Genomic DNA, 21,508 nt, shown 5'->3' with positions numbered 1-21,508 from the left:
TCTTCACCAAAAATCTTTCTTGCAAGTGTAAGCAAATGAAACGGTTTAAAATAGAGCAGATCTCACAGCCCCATTTCAAAACATAATTTGAGCACACCTTTCCACTACACATGTATTTATTTATAAGCTATACTTATATCACTTTGCTAATATATTAGGTGAATCTTAAGTCAGACAGACATGAAACAAACATTTTTGTAGGTGAATTTAAATTTTTTAAATATTTTTATTTCATTTTAACTGTGGTACTGGAATTTTTTGAAACAGATGAGTACAGAATATTTGTTCATCATTGTGATGCAGTGAATCAGAGCTCTGTGTCCACATTCAGTTTATTTTGTTAGGTTCTGTGGATCTACAGGTGAAAAAAGTACCCCTCAAAGGAATGTTATAGAAGATGCATATTTTTTGCACATTTAGTAAAATATGCATTTAATGATCATAGATTTCAATCCATATGTTACGTAGTCTTCTTGGTGATTTTGAGAACTTGGGATGAAGGTCTTGTTTTACCTGATTCTGTTGTCATTGTTTTTACCTTAAATCATATCTCACAAGTAGCTTGTGTGAGGGAATCTCCTGCTTTACCATTTTTCTTGCTGTTCTTGTATAATTGCATTAATAGCACTGCTTGATTCCACAAGCCTTTGCAGAAGTTTTTATCAGGCACCTGCCTTTCCGGTAAGGGCTAGTTTATTTTAAGGTAGGTGAAACAGATCCACCTGTTGAGGCACACTAAACACACATGCACACGAGAGGCCTGGCGCCGGCCCCGTGACTAGTGGGATCAGCCGTCTTCCCTCTGGATAGTTGACGCCATTCGGGCTACTCTTAACCATCTAATAGAGACCAGGTGAGCATGCCAGTATAAATTCGTATATTAAATATTAGTAAGTTTTATTTCTGGCATGTGCTAAATGCACATGGTCCAGTGTTCACTACCCACATGTGGCCACTTAAATTTAATTAAAATTTGGTAATATGAAAAATTCAATTCCTGGTGCACCCGACTGGCTCAATAAGTTTTGATCGTGGGGTCATGAATTCAAGCCCTACATGGGCCAAAGAGCTTACTTTTAAAAAATTAAATTAAAATTAAATTGAAAAATTGAATTTCACTCATTCTGTTCATGTTTGAAATGCTCTGTAGCAGCGATATATTGGACAGCAGAGATAGGGAACTGGACAGTACCATTTTAGGTAGAAATAATAGAAACATAGATTCTAGCATCTTCATTGAACACCCAGGAGATTACCTTACTTCCCCCTTGTTCTTTCCCCTGAAGCACACAAACCACACAGGGTGCCTGGGTGGCTCAGTCACTTGGGTGTGTGACTTCGGCTCAGATCATGATCTTAGGGTTCATGAATTCAAGCTGGCATCAGGCTTTGTGCTGACAGCTCGGAGCCTGGATCTGGATCGGATCTTCTGCCTCGCTCTCTTTTTACCCTTCCCCCAGTCTTGTGCTCACTCTTTCTCTCTCTCAAAAATAAATAAACATTGGGGCGCCTGGGTGGCTCAGTCACCTAAGCAGCCAACTTGGGCTCAAGTCATGGTCTCACAGTTCCAGCCTCACATCAGGCCCTGTGCTTACAGCTCAGAGCCTGGATCCTGAGTTAGCTTCTGTCCCTCCCTGGCTCTGCCCCTCCCCTGTTCATGTTCTGTCTCTCTCTCAAGAATAAACAAACATTAAAAAAATAAACATTAAAAATTTTTAAGTAAAACTTAAAAAAAAAAGAACACACGCCCCTTTGGAGGCCAGTGCTCTCATACAGCATTTCTTGATACTTTAACTGATGTGGTTGTTGCCAAAACATTCATCTTGTGCTTCTTTTTGCAGATATAAATGAATGCTCCCTGAGCGACAATCTGTGTAGAAATGGAAAGTGTGTGAACATGATTGGAACCTATCAGTGCTCCTGTAACGCGGGATACCAGGCCACACCAGACAGGCAGGGCTGCACAGGTGCGCGTCAGCCGGGTGGATCTAGAACTTGTATCTCCCAAACCAGCCTAAGACAGCTTCTGGCCCTGAGCGTGTCATAACGGAGCCAGGGGAAGTCCTGTGTCCTCATCATCAATCTAAGAACAGGAACTGGGCTGTAAGATGCCATCGTTTTTGTGGGTTTGCAGAGGAATCTCTGATTTTATCACAGAAAACACCCTAAACTCTGTAGCTATGATGTTTCTGAGTTCTTTATCTTAGACTACCGGGACTAAAGGTCAAATGGAATGCTGTCCAACAGGAAGTACAGAGAGCTAAGAAAGACCCACGATCTAACAATAAACCAACACAGTAACGGGGAGAAAACTCCAAAACCATTTAAGCATTATCTGTTTAAAGAGAAGAACTCCTTATCTTTTTTTTTTCAAGGGAGGCAGACCCGAGCGAGTAATGTGGCAATGTTGTTTTCACAGATATTGACGAGTGCATGATAATGAACGGAGGGTGTGACACGCGGTGCACTAACTCAGAAGGCAGCTACGAGTGCAGCTGCAGCGAGGGCTACGCCCTGATGCCAGACGGGAGGTCCTGCGCAGGTACCGACGGGCGATGTGCGGGCGGGCGTCGTGCCGCTCACCGACGCCCTCTCACGGGCTCGCTCCCGATACTTGGAGTGGATCTGGATGGGAAAAATATACATGTGAACTTGATAAAAGTCATTCTCGTTTTCATCTCATGTTAACTTTCTGTCATCAGATATTGACGAGTGTGAAAATAATCCTGACATCTGTGACGGGGGGCAGTGTACCAACATTCCTGGAGAGTACCGCTGTCTGTGCTATGATGGCTTCATGGCTTCAATGGACATGAAGACATGCATTGGTGGGTACCCTAAAAATGGGCTAAACCCTCTGCACGCATTTGCACACATACACATGCACATTCATGCACACGCACATAAGCATGAGAAGAAGCAGTCTTTTAAGTTATTTTAAAATTCAAGCTGCCATATTACAAGATGAGAAAGGTGAAATGGAAGAACTATTTGGAAATTTTAGAAAATAATGTTATGTCTTACACATACGTTACATTTTGACTTTTATCTATATATTTCAGTATTACGCTATTCAGCTTAAAAGAGAGCTTATGAATTCCAAGGATGAACAAATATTAACCAAAGTACTGAAAATAAATTTTCTAGATGTGAATGAGTGTGACTTGAATTCAAACATCTGCATGTTTGGGGAATGTGAGAACACCAAGGGATCCTTCATTTGCCACTGTCAGCTGGGTTATTCCGTCAAGAAGGGGACCACAGGATGCACAGGTAGGTCTCCAACTTGTACCCTCTTGTGCTGTGGCTTCTCCTGTTTCAGAGGGCAGCTTGACCATCATTTGTCCATGTGCCTCTGTTAGACCATGACAGCACCAGGTCAGGACTGAGTAAGGAGCACCTGCCCCAGAGCCTGTGTGATGGGTTGTGTCCTCTCTGGTCGCACACAGAGCGGATGTGTGGGCCTGCACTCTGGTCCCAAGCATCTCCTGTGTGGCTGTTTGTTCCTGCAACACTCATTTTCGTAGGAGGAGCAGGGCCCGGGGCCGACACAGGACGTACCACCACAGACCTGTGCGACCCCAGTCATTGCTTGTTTTTGCATTTCTTCTAACTGGACAAAAATTCGTGTAGATTTCTAGGTAGACCCTTTTCCTTCCCTCCTTTTCCCCCTTTCATTTCCTCTCTTTTTCCCTCTTTTCTATTTGCTTTTGTCCTCTCTTCCCTCAGCTCCAGATGACTTTGCTCCTCTCTTCTCTTTCTTTCTTTGCTCACCCCATCTACTTTATCTGTTGCTTCCTTTCTCTGTTAAATATGTTTTGACCTTTTGCATAAAATGGGCAAGGAAGTCCCAAGGTCATTGCTTTGGACTAGGACTTCCTCATTGTTCTGTTTAAGAGCCTCCTAGGGCATTTTGCTCAAGGCAGGTGGCAGATGGCTTTGACTATAGCCTGGACCTTAACCCGACACCTCCAGGAACAGGTGAGCAAGGAAGAGGGGGTGCTCTGCGTGTTCAGTGCTATGAATGTTGATGCAAAGCCAGTAGCTCTGTGTGCCTGTGTACGTGTGTGTGTGTGTGTGTATGTGTACGTGTGTGAGCGCGTGTGATTTCAGCATCTACAACATGTAATCATTTAGCTGGATAGAAAAGATTATTCTTTCTATTCTAGAAAGCTCTAGAGAACCAAAGCTACATAGTTTATATACACATTTATGATATGTATATATCTGTATGTATACATGTGTGTATATACATACATACTGTTTATTTTCCAGGTGAGATCTCCAGTGAATATTTTTACATACTCTCAAATAAATAGATGAATACACACTAAAATGATAGTTTTCAAAAATTCGATACTATATTGATTCTAAAAATGACAAGAATGCACAATTATTTTTAAAATCTTCTTTTAATCTTTATGAAACATATGAATACACAGGAATAGGAAAGAATTGGAGAGTCTCACTTTGGAAATATGATTTCTCCTGACATCTGCAACCATTTCTTCTGCATGGAGTTTTGTTTGGACTCAGGCAGCGATGCTGGGAGGGCCTGACACACATGTCTACCTGGGGGCAGTATCCCTCTTCTACCAGAAAGTTGCTGGAAATTTCCTCTAGGAAAAGGCGTGTTTGACTTGGATCATGAACTTCCCAATCTTGTTGGAGGCTACAAAAATTAAAGATAAAAATGATGTTAATGTTTTTTTTCTGTACCCTTTTAGCTATTTTGAAATCCTACCTATGCAGAATTGTACTTGGAAGTAGAATTAATTAGCTTTGTATTAAATCTTCCTCGTGTTAACTGTGGCTCCTCAGACGTGGACGAGTGTGAAATCGGTGCCCACAACTGTGACATGCACGCCTCCTGTCTCAACGTCCCAGGAAGCTTCCGGTGCAGCTGCAGAGAAGGCTGGGTTGGAAATGGCATCAAATGTATTGGTGAGTTTGCAAATGTGAGCATGCTTTACTAAGGCCCAACATTCTCAAACGCTCTTCTTTGCACAGTTGTTAACCCACACACCGGCACAGGTGCACACTCTTCCCTTGCCTGTATTCTCTTGAAAATTCAAAGGCTACCTTCATTTGTAAGGTAATTCCCGCCTAAGAGTTTGCTTGATCCTTAGTATAAACAACCAAGCCAGAGCAGTCTGCCTTGGCAGTCTGCTTTTTAATGTTATTATTGTTCGGTGAAAATTATTTGATATCTAGCCAGAAATCCGAACAGATATATGATGAAAAACAACTAATGTACTTTTCCAGGCTCTCATAGAGCAATTGGTGAGACTGAGAACCCAGGGAAATACGTGAATACGTGAAAGAAATGAAAAGGTTTTATCAGATAACCTAAGTCTGTTCTGGTCAATACCACCTTCTGAATAGAAAAGAGAATTCTTCTTCCAGAGAAAGCAAGGTTTGCTGGACTCTCAGAGGTCTGATTCAAAGAACCAGAGGAGACTGGAGAAGCACTTGCCATTCTCCAGGTTTTATCTTGGCTGAGCTGGAGTCCGATAAGCCTTTTGTAGTGAGGCAGGGGGCTGGATATCACCCTCCGTGTTGCACAAAGCACCACATCGTATGCCCGGAGTTTGACATGCCTTCACAACAAAGCATTTTTCCAGCTGGTTAGAATTACCCCGGTCGACTTAAAATAGAAAATAAAACAAGCTGAACTGACCTCCCGAGGATTACTCCTTAAAACCTGAGAATTCCGCAGTAAGCCTTAGATCGGCTAACAGTAACCTCCAGTAATGTGAATATACTCTCTTCGCCCTTCAGTTGTTTTACACTTGCCAACTGTTTAGGAACTGACTATGGATTTAAATGAACACACTTTCCAAATAACTCTTATAAGTCATGTTCTGTGATGGCATCATTCACTTCACTAACAACCCACTCCTAGTTTCTAGCCCCGTTGCTACTGGCTTTCTGTCTTCTAGCCTCCATGTTTTCTGTTGTCCGTCCATCACTCTGGCCAACTCTTGCAAAATACAAAAGATTTAACTGTTAGTTCTACTCCAAAACACCGTCCAAATTCATTATCTTCTTTTCATCGTCGTCTCCCAGCTCTGATCTCCGTCATTCCCCCTTCCCTCGCTCCTTCTGTCTCTGTCTCTCTCTGCTGGATGCCAAAAGAACCTGTTCATATATCTGCTTATTCACTTGCTGAGCCTGTAATTCATTCTCCACATAGTAACCAGACAGGCCTTTTAAACCAGTATCTGATCTCTTTAAATTTGTCATGTTTTTTAAGTTTCCACTTATTTATTTTGACAGAGAGAGAGAGAGAGAGAGAGAGAGAGAGAGAGAGAGCAAGCAGGGGAGGGGCATAGAGAAAGAGGGAGATAGAGAGTCCCAGGCAGTCCCTGTACTGTCAGCACAGAGCCTGACCCTGACACGGGGTTTAAACTCACGAACTGGAAGATGATGACCTGAGATGAAACCAAGTGTCAGACACTGAATTGACTGAGCCACCGCCTCTACAATTATCATCTTAATCACTGAATTTCGGACACGATCTAACTTCCTTCCCGTGGTGTACAGGGCCCTACAGCACCTGCCCAGTACCTCTCCAACTTCATCTTCTGCCACCCCCAGCTCCATATTGTGTTTTGTCACTCTGGCCTGCTTTCCTTAATTTTTTTTTAATCACATCGAGTTCTTTTCCTCCTCAGTGTCTTTATAAGTGCTGTTCTCTCTACAGTGAATATCTTTGCCTACTTTTGTGCAACAGCCTAACTCTAACTCATCATTCAGGACTGAAGTTAACCAAAACTTCTTCCTCAGTGCGACCTTCTTTGTTCCTACAGTCCAAATTAGATACTCTTTTCATTCTCTCCTTGCCTGTTGTAACATTTCTTCATGGTACATACAACATATTAATGTAATTTAATTTTCTATGTTTTTCTAATGTTGTGTATTTTGAGAGAGAGGGAGAGAGCGTGTGCACACATGAGAGCATGTGCGTGGAGGAGGGGTGGAGACAGACAGAGAGAGAGAATCCCCAGTAAGCAGGCTCTGCACTGTTAGCACAGAGCTCAGTGCAGGGTTCAGTCTTATAAACTGTGAGATCATGACCTGAACCATAATCAAGAGTCAGATGCTTAACTGTAGCATTTGTCATTTCTACTAGACTAGGCTCCATGAGATCAAGAATCTGACCTTGGATTCTTCAACTGACCTTGGATTCCTCAACTGGATTCCTCAATTCCAATTCCTGTAAAAGGAACTTGAAAACTCTTTGCTAATTTTCCTGCTCTGAAATTCAGTAATTGAATTTAGAAATTGACCCATTTTTAGTAGTAAAGAAACCAGCAATCACATCTGTCCCCAGGGGAAGTCAAAGAGAAATCTAGCACTGGTATACCTTTTTACCATTAAAATTCTAGCTTATCAGGTATCTCACAAATAGTATTATTCGTCATTTTAGACCCTGTTTGTAGAACAGATGATTTGTATTGTGGGTCTGAGATCTTAGAGAATTAGAAGTGTGACCTTACAGGTAAAAGAAAACAGTCTTATTTGTCCAGTTTACGTTTAAATTAAGATGAATTCTTCCTCATTGCCATATAGTACCCCATTGTATATATATACACCACATCATCTTGATCCATTCATCAGGTAATGGACATTTAGGCTCTTTCCATGTTTTGGCTTTTGTAGAAAGTGCCGCTATGAACATTGGTGTACATGTGCTCCTATGCATCAGCACTTCTGTATACTTTGGGTAAATCCCTAACAGTACTATTGCTGGGTCATAGGGGAGTTCTATCAATAGTTTTTTGAGGAAGAATGAAATATGGACCATTTGTAGCAAAGTGGATGGACCTCGAGGGTATCATGCTAAGCAAAATAAGTCAGGCAGAGAAGGACAGATACCATATGTTTAGACTCATAGGTCTAACAGGAGAAACCTAACAGAGGACCATGGAGAGAGGAAGGAAGAAAGAGAGCTGGGGAGAGTGAGGGACACAAATCATGAAAGACTATTGAATATTGAAAACGAACCATGGACTGAAGGGGGAGGGGGAGGGGGGAGGGGGTGATGGTCATGGTGGGGGCACTTGTGGGGAGGAGCACTGGGTGTTACATGGAAACCAATTTGAAAATAAACTTAAAAATAAATTAATTAATTAAGAGGAATTAAAATCATTCCACATGTTCAGATATTTTATTGTCATTTCTGAACTCTTATCACTCTGTTCCCTCTGCACGCAGATCTGGATGAATGTTCGAACGGAACCCACCAATGTAGCATCAATGCTCAGTGTGTTAACACCCCAGGCTCCTACCGGTGTGCCTGCTCCGAAGGGTTCACTGGAGACGGCTTTACCTGTTCAGGTGGGTAAGAAGCCTGAGGTGTATCCGGCAGGATTTTCATGGAACATTCCATAAGCTTGCTGTATTTGAAGAAAAGTATAGTTAAAGGGGACTGAAATTGTTTTTACATCTGACATATGGGTGAATATGTATCTTTCTGTTAGTCTAAACAGAAACACCAAGACCTAAACAATTTTTAAATAATTATGTTTATTACACTCATATACTATTAATGACTATTATTTTATTGTATGCATCAGTTTACACAGTGGTCAGAAATATAGGCTGTCTCTGAATCAGTCCCCTTGGATTCAGATTTCACCTGCGCAGCTTACTTGCTTTGTGGCCTTAAGTAAATCATGTAACCTGTATGGCCTTAATTTCCCCATTTGAAACAGCCACAGTAACCATAATAGCACCTTTTTTTTTATGGCTAAATGAATGACATGTGGAAAAACTATTCAACATCTTAAGATACAATATATGTTCCAGCCAATTATTGCTATGTCATGTGCTTGTCAGAATCCCAGCTTGCCACATGGTATTGAAAGGAAGAAATGAAGTAACACAAGTCAAGGATCTAGAAAAACACATTGTTAGAGCTCAGTAAACATTAGCCGCTATTTAGCTGCTGTTCATTCTGCATCCCTTGAGAACAAAATACCCACTTCAGCTCCTGTGAGTGACTGCATCGCCTTGCTGTTCATAAAGTAGGACACAAGTTTATGGCGATTGGTGTGTCTCAGTTCAGTTTCAGGTCACACTTTTAACCCCACATTAAAAGGCAGACTTGTAGCTTTGTTTTTGTTTCTGATTATCGACCTCAAAAACACAGACTTACCATTTTCCGTTGCACATGCTTATGTACGTTTTAAAGCTTTTATCCTTTAAACTTGGCTTATTGCATCTTAGCATTTCCCTGCACCGCGGGAGGAGGAAAGGGCCCGGCCTCAGTGCTGGACTCGGGGACCATTTGGCTCCCAACAACTCCCACCGTATGCTGGCCTCTCACAGCCGCGGGGTCTTCCTCCTCTGGCCTGCACAGAACTGGATGTGGCCCTTCGTCAGCATTGCTTCCTGCCCTGCCCCCCCTTTTTCCAATTTACAGAATTAACTAAATTGACTTTCAGGTCTTTGAATAACGCCTATTTGCATAATTAAGACAGAAATATTTAATGTAATTGTGGTGAGATGAAAGACACTCTCCTCACGCTATGAGAACGGCCCTAATGTGCTTGAAACAGACTTGAACTAGTGGAAAAACTAAGTTTATTTACTTGAAAACATAATGGTAAAATAGATACCATTTTAGGATTACTTTCACTGTTCTTGGTCATCCGTCGGTGTTGTTAGTGTCATACTGATCATCACACTGGCTTTAAAGAGAGCTGTGACAGACCTAGGAGACACCCGCCTCCTTCCTGTTAATGATGTGATTGAATGTTAGGGTGTAGTTTCAGCAGCTCTGTGATCAAGTCATTTGCCCTCATTTAGGTGAATGTGATCACGTGTCTTCTCCTGCTAACGAACACCTGCCTAAGCCAATAAAACGGACTTAGGGAGCAGGGAAAACCCATGTCAAGACATCGGGAACCTAATAGAGATGTAATTTGCTTCTCCCGCAGATGTCGATGAGTGCGCCGAAAACATAAATCTCTGCGAGAACGGACAGTGCCTCAACGTCCCGGGTGCATATCGCTGCGAGTGTGAGATGGGCTTCACTCCAGCCTCTGACAGCAGGTCCTGCCAAGGTGGGTCCCTGCGATTCCAGTTCATTTCCAAGTTGGATCAACTACCCACATGAAACCGCAGAAAGGCCTGGAACGGGCCCCACCTGGAAGCAGAATACACAGCACATGCTGCACATATAAAAATCACTCGTTTAAGCACGGATTATTTTGCCGAATGAATAATGATGAAGGCGGCTTTCATCTCTTACGAAGTTTTCCTGGCCGAGAGCCAGCAGTTGGAAGTTTGGCTCATTCCTTTTTTTTTCTTTTTAACCATTTCTTTTTTTTCTTTTTCTTTTTTTTTTTTACTACTAAATGAATGACATGTGGAAAAACTATTCAGCTTTTTAAAAATATGATCTATTATCTAGCCCAGTCATTGCTATTTAATGTGTTTATCAAAACCTCAGTAGCTCGTTTGGGGCATTTTCCTTCATGTTTCAGTCTGCTGCCTGCCTGCCTGCCTGTCTGGGACTGGAAGGCCTCCTCAGGGAGGCCTCGAGGCGGCACTGCTTCCTGAGAGCAACGTGGCCTTCCCCTCAGTGATGAGTCATCCCCCTTTCCTAGAAATAAGACTTGTGACTAGTGTGATCACTCTCCAAGAAAAAGAATTTGGATTGTCTCTTAAGTTAGAGACTTAAATTAGTTCACTTCATATTTAGTTTGGGGCTGTCACTGTGTTCATTTGGAGTAGATGAAAATACACATAAAGGAAGAAGGTGAAAAACCATTAGTGAATCAGAAGGCTTTAACAAAATTAGTGATTCATAGAAAACCTTTAACAGAGTAACTCAGGCTAAGTGCTGGGCAAAGATTACAAAAGGAAACCAGATTACAGTTGCTCCCTACACTAAGGTCTAATCAAATGACCAGAAATAGCACACACCAGCACACACAATTCACCAATGGCAACCACACAAAAACCAATTATACCATCTAGAACGGCTCAATTAGAGCCTGTCTCTGCCTCACTACCTGAAGTGGTATGGAAGAAAGAAGGTGTGCCCAAAAGGTCAGGGCATTTTCCATAAATATCCACCAATTTTTAGAGACTCAGAACAAGAGAGTGAAGACTACCCCCTGGCAAACACAGAAGAAACTGAAAGCATTCAACCTTCTACATTGACCTGTTCGATTGAACAGAGTCTAGTGCATTTCATACAAGACCACTGTGGATTGAGCTTTGTTTGGTTTCCCCCTACCCACAGTCCTGGTTTCTTGTAAGTACCAAAGCCAATTAGTAGAAAATGTGAGTCATTGTGGTTCTGGGATTACATGACTTATTACTCACCTCAACCTGACAAGAGTTGGTGGGAAAAGGAACAAGTGAGCAGTAGCCAGATACTCTTGCCAACAGAAAATTTCAAAGATTAATTCTTTGTGTGTAATAATTTCCCCCTTCATAATTCTTGTCCTTTATCTGTGGCTTTGGCCCTTCCAGAACTTCTCCCCAGACCTTTCCTGAGGTGAGGCTGGACAGTTTGTATTTACTACACTTACCTCACGTGTTGGGTTTTCATAGTATATCCTTGCCAGGGAGGGAAATGCCAGCTGTCAGGGCAAGCAGCATGGCTCACAGTGAGTTCATCCTCGGTGAGACCCTGCTCCTCTTTGCTAAATACCAGATTCTGGGGTCCCAGAAATGTTATTCCATAGTTCTGCCTGTTTCTCCAAGATCTGTCTCATCTGGACATTTTCTCTCAAATTCAGTAATTTAATTTCTTGAGGTCTTCCCATCTGATTATAAACATATGCCCCTCTGAATTGACCCTCTGGTCACCATTTTCTCCTCTGCATCTCCTCCTCACCACAGAGGAATTACCAGTCTCGGAATTTCTGGAGACTCCAAACACTTGGTGTAGTTGGCCATTTCTCAGTGTTCTCCACCACAATGGGAGAATACAAAACCTGGAGAAGGCTCCTCAGAAACAGGTTAGGAGTCTGTCGGTGGAGTGAGCACGGACTAGACCATTTGGTATCATGGCCAGAGGCCAGGGCGGCTCTTCTCATTTTTGTCCCCACTCCTCCACCTTAGGAAAGTTTGGTCTGACAGGATAGCGGTTTAATGAAACAGGTACCCCAGCCTGTCTTCCAAATAATGCCCAGATAAAGGCGGGGATACCAAAACACTCCTGTGTAAAGGGTATCAGTATATACAAACCCAAAGAAGAGCTGACCAAGCAATGCATACACAATTTGAAAATAAGTGATGCCAACTCTGCAGGTGTCCTGTGGAAGCACAGTGAAAGAACACACAGAAAGTGAAGAGCCAACCCGGAGTCGAAGGAGAAGGAAAAGAAAGCACCAGGGAAAGAAAGCACATTTCCCACACGTGCTTTGTGCCACGGATGACCTTAACATGAACACAAATATGCGTGGACAAGTTTGAAGAGATTATAAAACCAAGAGAACACCAAAGGAAAGTGTAGAATCATGGGAAACAAAAACACGGGTACCAACACAGCAAAATTAAAGAACTATTAAATAGACATGACAGAGAACAGAAAAGATAGGGATGAAAGCATAATTACCTGCATAGAGAATGGACCACAATAGGCAAAGAAGACATAGGAACATGAAAGGGGGAAGAAGTTAACACTACTCGAAGGCCATGAACACACGTATAATTGGTGTCCGTCAAAGTAGAGAGCCCCAAATAAATGAATAGAGAACAGTACTGAACAGCCACACATTTTCCTGAGATGGAAGAAAGCACTGAATGTTACAGGAAGTGGTAAATCCTCAGACAAATACTTAGCCTTGTTACTTTGGTTGACTTAAGTCTTAGAGGAGAAGGATCCTTCAGGCTCTAGATAGAAAAGGAAAGTCAAGAAAAAACGGAATCGTTCGATACTGAAAGACCTGAGAACAATACCTGCAGAGTTCTGAGGTCACGTGTGACCAGTCAGTCACAAAATCACTGGGCATACTGTCACTTAGGAAATTAATGCAGAGGCCCTCCCTTCTCGGGAGGAAAAAACCTTATCAGCAATGCAACACCATCAATTGAGAAATAAATGTTAAGAGTTGCAGTAAAAATCTTACTCCTTTAAGAATCAATGCCAAATACTTTCTTGATTTCCTTAACAATCTCTAAGTACTTTAGAGATTATGGTAAATGCCATAAAGATTTAAAAAGTGAAAGTAACAAATAACAAAAATGAGTTGGAAGTGAATGTGAATGCTCATTTTCTTATCATTCATGGCACAGAATCCATTAATACTGTTTAGAAACTGTATTTGAAATTTTACATAAAAGAAGAAGAGGATCAATTTTTAGTGTCTTTCATCAATTCTTAATGTTGGAAAGTATTTCAGGAACTGTCAAGATCCATACAAATTGATCTGATGCATAGAAATTCAGCTTCAGTCTGTGAATATGCTTAGAGAAGTATTTGGAATATTGATCAATCCTAATTCTGGGTGGATGGATTTCTGTGCAATTTTCTGCTTTTGCTGCTTTCTTTTCTGTGTTGCTTTCGTCTTCCCTATTTGCTACCAAAACTTTTCTGTATTATTTACATTTTACATGAATTTTTAAAAAGAGACTCTGTTGTAAAATACCTATTATTTCACTTGTGTAAATGTAAGTATCACACAAATTACATTATTTAAATGGAAGTTTAAAGGTCATTTAAAAGTAAAATGAATCTGAAGAGGGCTGATAATACAATTCCATTTTCACTTCTAGATGAACCCAATTCAGTTATCTTCTAGTTTAATAAGTCTTTTTTATTAATTTGTGTAAAGACCATAACTTTATTTATAGCCTCAATACAAAAAAAGACACATTTGTATGTCAGTTGACCTTTAAAGGTTTTTAAACATTTATTTAGAGAGAACACGAGTGCACAGATGGGGGGAGGGGCAGAGAGAGGAAGCCAGAGGCTCCAAAGCAGCCTCCACTCTGTGTGCACAGAGCACAATGTGGGGCTCAAACTCACAAACCATGAGATCATGCACTGAGCTGAAATCAAGAGTCAACTGCTTAACCAACTGAGCCATCTAGGTGCCCCTGTGCATCAGCTGATCTTTTAAACAGAGTTTGAACCACACTTGAAAACTAATATAGTTGAAACTCACCATTTTTTATGTGTTTTTTTGTTTTGTTTTGAGAGACAGAGACAATACGAGCAGGGGAGGGTCAGAGAAAGAGGGAGACACAGAATCTGAAGCAGGCTCCAGGCTCTGAGCTGTCAGCACAGAGCCCGATGTGAGGCTCAAACCCACGAACTGTGAGATCATGACCTGAGCCGAAGCTGGACACTTAACCGACTGAGCCACCCAGGCACCCTGAAACTTATCATTTTTTAACTATTAGGAATGACCTGCAGAACTTCTTATACTTAAGATCTGTCTCTAGACAGCATGTTAGCATGACTGGTCTAGTCTAGCCCAAAATGCTGTGCCTGCCTTGCATTCTCAAAATATGAGGTCATTTGTATACAAAAATGTCCATCTTCTTCCTACACGTAGAAATACAGAATATTTTATAGCTGTACACACACAAACATGCCTTCATTTTCATATGAATAAGGAGGGGTAGTTTTTCCTCTTTTGACTTTGAGTTAAACTTTCATGGAAGAGTTTCATAAACTAAATTTATGACTTCAATTCAATGGAGACATTCTAATGAAATTTGTGAGAATGTGGAACAATGGATGATCTTATTACATGCTATTAGAAAAAATTATTTCCCTGGTTAAAACTGAGTTTATAATAACAGATTAGATTACAAAATAATAAAAGCTTTTAAAAAGTTACATTTGAATAATTTTAATGATATCCTTAATATTTAAAATAATATCTTATATACTTTATATGTTGTGGATGTTTACAAAACATTTGGAATTTGTTTTAATGTTTAATTTTTTTACCATTCTTTGATATGTTTAAATGTAGGTTTTTTTATTTTTATGACATGAGGCCAATTCTTTTTTTTTTAAGTATATTATAACCCAAGACAGTTAAAATGCTCAGTAAAATAAAATACTTCTTTTCCATCTTGGTTCCATATATAAACATTAGTTGTTGGTGATTTATGTGGTCTACTGAGTCAAAAAGCAAAATTTTTTTACTGCATAAAAACATCTCGGGAGATAGAAAAATTTATTAACATTGTAAACATTAAAATGCCTTCGTAACTAAGAGATCACTTTTTTTTTTTAATCTTCAGATATTGATGAATGCTCCTTCCAAAATATTTGTGTGTTTGGAACATGTAATAATTTGCCTGGAATGTTCCATTGTATCTGTGATGACGGTTATGAATTGGACAGAACTGGAGGAAATTGTACAGGTATGGCCTGCTAAGGGCTTGATTGTGTTCTTATTATTTGAGATGCATGTTTGTGCTAAAATTCCTGAAATTTCTGCTTAGCCTGCTCTATACCTTGTGTTAAGCAGTTTTTAGAAAAAGAAATTTACATTCTGACACATGTATCTTTAACCATGGAATTGTACATTTTTAATAGAAGCAACTTAATATTAAATATCTGACATGAAGCTAGGAAAAACAGACATTTAATTATTATGTATTCAAGATGCTAAGACGTTAGATGGTACTGTTACCAATACTGTGTGGTGGATGTGTGACTTGTAGGTGTACACAAGGATTTGATCTGTAGCTCACTGTGCTGAGGGCTTCGCAGAGATCTTTAATAATTTGCAACAATTCCACCAAATCCTTTGAAATAGCAGCATGCACAGAGAAAGTAAAGATGCTAATGTAGCCATTTTAAATGCCTTTCCTAGACATTGATGAATGTGCAGATCCCATAAACTGTGTCAACGGCCTGTGTGTCAACACCCCTGGTCGCTATGAGTGTAACTGCCCCCCGGACTTCCAGCTGAACCCCACTGGAGTGGGCTGTGTTGGTAAGTGAAGGAGACACAAAACAAACAGGATTATACAGAGTTCAATGCTCAGACTTCCTTGGTAACGCACTGTGATGAGTGTTTGCCACAATTACTTTGAAAACAAAATAGTCCTTTCCCTTAAGAAACTCTAGATTATATATATATATATGGTCACTTTTGTCGTGTTTATATTCCAGTAGTATTTTTGAAACAGGAATTTTTGAGCTCCCTGCTCCAGCTTCCTCCTGCTCTCACAGATTTGGGAACCAGGGCCCGGAAGGTGCAGTAACTTCCTTGGGGTCTCGGGGCTTGTGAAGGGTGGAGCTGCGGCGGTTTTGAGGGTTGCCGGGCTCCCCGTCCAGTGCATTAGCCAGCACGACCGGGGCAAGGGGCAGAGTCACTGCGATCTCGGGTTCTCCTTCCCTTGAGAAGAGTCATGTACAGAGGAAGTAAATGAAGTGAGGAGAAGAGAGGAATTGGACCTGGATGCCGTGAGTCCCACTGCTGGAGTAAAGCAGGTGGAGGGGAGCAAGGAAGGCAGTCACGAAGGTTCGGAGTCTCTCATCAGTTTTCCTGATGTCTGTGATCAGAAGATAATTGTCTGCCTTTTTCTACCTGCTCTATTTCAGCACCTCAGTGAGCATTTACCTAGAGGGGTAGATGATCTGAGGGATTTCCTGAGAGAATACCAAAGGACAAGTCCTTGCTTTAGGAGAAGTCTGCCTGCTGTTTTCAGTGTCCATTTTCTTGTGGGCCAGGAGTACATGAAGGGAATGTTTGCCACCGTGATTTATACACAATTCATATGTTTTTCAAATTTTAGAGAATATTCTTAGTTATGATTTAAGGATACCCCAAGTTCTGGCTTTTTAATTCATTTTTTTTAATGTTTTATTTATTTTTGAGACACAGCATGAGCAGGGGAGGGTCAGAGAGAGAGCAAGACACAGAATCTGAAACAGGCTCCAGGCTCATGAGCTAGCTGTCAGCACAGAGCCTGACACAGGGCCCGAACCCACAAACCGTGAGATCATGACCTGAGCTGAAGTTGGACGCTCAACTGACTGAGCCACCCAAGCGCCCCCTGACTTTTTACTTCAAAATCATTGATTTAATAAATACTGAGGGCGTCTCTTCTAGCTGCTAGAACTACTACAACAGGGAACGGAGTGAGCACATTCTCTGCTCTCATGTTAACGTCCTGGCACCGAGGAGACAGATAAAAGCAGAAGCACTTCCTAACACTGGTGGTTGTTGGAGGAGAAGGGTTGTATTGTGTTGGGATGGGGCAGTCAGATCCATGAAGGAAGGAGCAAGCTGGTTGCAGCTTTGGGAGGAGAAGCCGCTGAGAGACAGGAGCAGCCCATGCCCTGGGCTGTGGGAGGGGGTGCTGGTGTTGGAGACCTAGCAGCCAGAGCATGTACTAAGAGGGTGAGTGGGGATGGGCTCAGTGTGAGGAGAGGAGGCAGAGAAGGAGCAGTAGTCTAGATCACACAGTGGCTCTCATCCCTAGCTGCAAGTAAAATCCCATGTGGAGCCTTAAAAATAGGTCGATGAACAGGCTATGAAAAGGCAACAGATAAAAGGAGAACTCCAGAGACGCCTCAGTAGGTTAGGCATCTGACTCTTGATTTCAGCTGAGGTCATGATCTCACGGTTCATGGGTTCGAGCCCTGCATTGGGCTCTGCACTGACAGCACAGATCATGCCTGGATTCTCTCTATCCCCCTGTCTCCCTCCCTCCCTCTCCCTCCCTCCCTTCCCATCCCTCTTTCCCTGTCTCTCTCCCTGTCTTTCTCTTTCTTTCTCTCTCTACCCCTCTCCCTCTTCTCACTTTCTCTCAAGAATAAACAAATAAACTTTAAAAAGAGAGAGCGAGAGAGAGAGGACTCCAAAAGTGAACAAACAAAAGCAAATGCCGAAAACCATTAGTAAGAAGGAAAAAATCAAAACAACTGTTTAACTATAACTTGATACCTAATACCCTGGCAAAGCTTTGGAAACTTGGATAATGGAAAGTGTCGGTAGGATCGTGGACCTTAAAGAGCCTTCTGTTCTCCTGGTGGAAGTGGAGACCAGGGTAGCCTTGCAGAGAGTACTCTTGAACAGCAGCACCCAGATTAACTCTCTGGATGTAATCAACTTAGATTTTAAGTTCCTTTTTAAAGCAGTTCTAACTAATTGTATGGATTGATGCTTCATAGCCTTATTTTTTTAGAGGCTTTCCAAAGAACAGAGACTTATTCTGTCTACAAATACCATAATGGTCCACTAGACCCTATTAAAAATGTAAAGTACATTGTGAGATATTAGTAATCTTATTTTCCCCTTGCCTTAAAACATTTTGAAATATTATTATTTTAGGTTTTATTTCATTATTACTCATCATTTAGGTCCAGTGATGCTCAAAACAAACATGAACATAATAAAGTGGAAAGTCATGCCATCATCTAGAAGGATTGACACAGTAGTGAAGTAAAATGTCATTGTTGGATAATCCTCCAATTTTGTTACTGTGTTGCCCAGGGGATGGCATTGTCTTTTGGGAAGGTATAAAAGAAAGCTGGAGACACTCTATTTGGAATCTAGTTGAGAGTTCAGAAGTGTTTTACTTTCTGGCCATACGATAAAGAGAAGAAAATGGAGTGTGGAAACTGTTTCCCAGCTGTCAGGTGGATCAGGTGATGAATGTAAGATTTAAAGATGGAGGCAGAGGCGAGACCAAGTTATGGAGTCAAGAGAGCCTTTATTGGGGTCGGCAATTCCTGGGCGAGGTTCCGTGACTCTGGAGCGGGGAGTCAGGGAAGTCGCGCCTGGTATGGGAGGGCAAGGTGTTTTATGGGTGCAGGAGTTCCGGGTTTGAGCTCAGGTGGGCAGATAGCCAAGTAAGGGCATCTTTGGACTTTGGCAAAATAGGATCGGCTGTTTGCTTCGGTAGGGGATGCTGGAATTCCATGGTGAGACATTTCAGTTCGGGGAGTGGGGGTTGTTGGTCCCTGGCAGTGCCTGGAACTATTCTCTGACCCGCAATAAAATGGCCACTTGGTCGCTTTCCTAAAGTAACTCTTACAATGAATGCAACACAGATCCCAGCCTAGATTCCAAAGGCCATGGTGACATTGATCATAGAAGCAAAATGCCAGACCTTGAGTCTTCAGAGGCTAATACCCTAGATGATATTTTTCCAATTCAAGAATCAAAAGAGTAACAGATTTATGTAGATAGAGGAAATAGACAATTCTCATATCTTAGTCAGTAGGAAGAACTTCAACATGCAGTATTTTTACAAGTACCTGAATCATCCAAGGTCCCTGTATTCTTTTGGACACTGGTTTTAATTTATTTGGTTCTTAAGTAGACTCACAATGAAGGCAGCTGTGATGTGTTTGAAATGTGGAATCAAGGGGTGCCTGGGTGGCTCAGTTGGTTAAGGGTCCGACTTTTGCTCAGGTCGTGATCTCACAGTTTGTGGGTTCAAACCCTGCGTCGGGCTCTGTGCTAACAGCTAGCTTAGAGCCTGGAGCCTGTCTTCGGATTCTGTGTTTCCCTCTCTCTCTGACCCTCCCTTGCTTGCACTGTCTCTCTCTCTCTCTCAAAAATAAATTTAAAAAAAAAAGAAAAGAAATGTGGAATCGGTTTTTACAAAATGGACTTGTTACAAGTTCATGTGCGGAAGGCAGGGGGCAGTTAGAAATAGGACCATTTCAGGCATAGATCTCCCCCAAACCAAGAAAATACAGAATAAAAATTTGAGTTAGAAGGATTAAATTCTTATTAGAATTTCTGGTCAAGTTGTTTCATTGTGCCTTGTTTTTCTGAAGACTATTTTCAAAGTTACTTGTTAAAAAGTGAAAAGCTCCATTAGATGTAAATAGTAAATGACAGTGACTCTGTTTCCTGATACTGAAGGCTAAGAATATGACAGCTCTGTGAACCCGCAGTTGGTGAGCAGTTTTTCTTCCGGCTCTCGACAGCAAAGAAAGTAACTCACAGGCCCGTCCAGAAGCCTGGGTAGAGACGGTCACTGACACAGTACCGGTGGTAGCAGGGACCTAGAAGCCGTTTCTGGAGAGGAGAGAGATTAAAAAGGAATGACACCTGAACACCATACAGCTGACAGATTGAATGTAATAAAACTGGAGTGAGACCTGTGACAAAATACAATTTGTGTACATTTAAAATGTTCCCGTGGAAACAAAAATACTCCTTTTGCAAGAACTCAGACAAAAAGATACCATTAAACACATTCAGGTGGCTGAGTAAGGAATGTGGAAGGGGAATGGAAAAGAAGGATAAAAGAGAGAATGGGAGGGATGAATGGATGCAAACCTAGTGAGAGCAGAACCATGAGTTAGCTCATCTCTCTGCACCTGATTCAGCAACAGCAAAACAATGAGAAAAAGAAAAGAAAAAAATAAGCTGCCCAAGTGACTCTCATGTGCAGTCGGGTGAAAACTACATTGTAGACCATGATAAGGACATGAGATTGTGCTCTGATTGAGAAGGGGAGCCTTTGGAAGTCCTTCTGAAGGGTTACTCTGGGTATGGTGGGGCAAGTGGACTGTTGTCAGGTCAAGGGCTGAAATTGGAAACCTGGGCAGGGTTCCAGGTGAGCGGCGGTGGTGGCTTGGTTCAAGCTGTAGAGATGGAGGCAGCGGTGAGTGGTCAGACTTCAGATAGGTTTTGAAGGTAGAAGTGACAGACTTTATTCCTGGGTTGAATAAGAGATGAATAAGAGTCAACGTCAAGGTTTAGGGCTTGAGCAGCTAAAAAAAAAATGATGGAGTTGTTTGGTTTTTTTTTAATTCGGGAAGATGCTGAGAGGAGTGTGATAGGATTTGTCTGTGGTGGAAGGAGTGTCACGAGCTTGATTTTAGATGAATTGACTCTAAAGTAACAATTAGCTATCTAAGGCTGAGAAATCAAGGGGGCAGCTGGCAGAATGATTTAAGGTTCTGGGGAGAGACGAAAGAACTGTAAATTTGAGAGTTCTCAGCAAAAACACAATATTTAAAGTCATGGAACTGATGTTCTAGATGATAATTATGGGTAGGAAAAAGAGAAAGACTGAGATTCTTTGATGTCTAAAGTGTTACTGAGTGGCTTTCTCCACACTCTCAAAGGTCTCTGCAAACTAAAATGAAACCAGATGGATAATGGGGAGGAGAAGAAAGATATGGGTTTATCCACATTTCTTTGATAGGATACATAGCTTTAGGTTGACATCTCTGGGATTTTATTTCCATTATTGATAAACTCACAACTCATGTCAGTTGATTATAGCAAAAATCTCTTGCATTCATATTAGTGAAGACCCAGAAGTTCCCACTGAGCAACTTCTCACAATTTTGTTTATGATCTGTATGGATTTCTGAACCTAGGGAAGTCTGTCATAATTTAATTCCTAGAAGGCAATCTTAAAAAGGTTTTTTCTTCATCTTTTTAACCTTTATTTTTGAGAGAGAGTCAGAGATACAGCATGCATGGGGGAAGGGCAGAGAGAGAGAGAGAGGGAGACACAGAATCCGAAGCAGGCCCCGGGCTCCGCGCTGTCAGCACACCTGAGCCAAAGTTGGACGCTCAACCGACTGAGCCAC

The 21,508-nt window shown here is 41.6% G+C and overlaps 1 protein-coding gene across 1 annotated transcript in view; it reads left to right on the top strand.

Annotated features, from left to right (window-relative positions):
- Nucleotides 1-21,508, top strand: part of FBN2 (fibrillin 2) — a 245,033-nt gene that overhangs the window by 176,365 nt on the left and 47,160 nt on the right. The window contains exons 26-34 of the mRNA XM_029941159.1: nucleotides 1,842-1,967; nucleotides 2,420-2,542; nucleotides 2,703-2,828; nucleotides 3,148-3,273; nucleotides 4,822-4,944; nucleotides 8,221-8,343; nucleotides 9,948-10,073; nucleotides 15,229-15,351; nucleotides 15,807-15,929. Coding sequence (XP_029797019.1) covers nucleotides 1,842-1,967; nucleotides 2,420-2,542; nucleotides 2,703-2,828; nucleotides 3,148-3,273; nucleotides 4,822-4,944; nucleotides 8,221-8,343; nucleotides 9,948-10,073; nucleotides 15,229-15,351; nucleotides 15,807-15,929 — 1,119 coding nt within the window. The remainder of the gene's footprint in view (nucleotides 1-1,841; nucleotides 1,968-2,419; nucleotides 2,543-2,702; nucleotides 2,829-3,147; nucleotides 3,274-4,821; nucleotides 4,945-8,220; nucleotides 8,344-9,947; nucleotides 10,074-15,228; nucleotides 15,352-15,806; nucleotides 15,930-21,508) is intronic.

This window comes from Suricata suricatta, chromosome 6 (genome assembly GCF_006229205.1).
Source record: "Suricata suricatta isolate VVHF042 chromosome 6, meerkat_22Aug2017_6uvM2_HiC, whole genome shotgun sequence".
NCBI classification, from domain to species: domain Eukaryota; kingdom Metazoa; phylum Chordata; class Mammalia; order Carnivora; family Herpestidae; genus Suricata; species Suricata suricatta.
The sequence above is the reverse complement of the archived record's forward strand: the minus strand, read 5'-3'. Positions and strand labels throughout refer to the sequence as shown.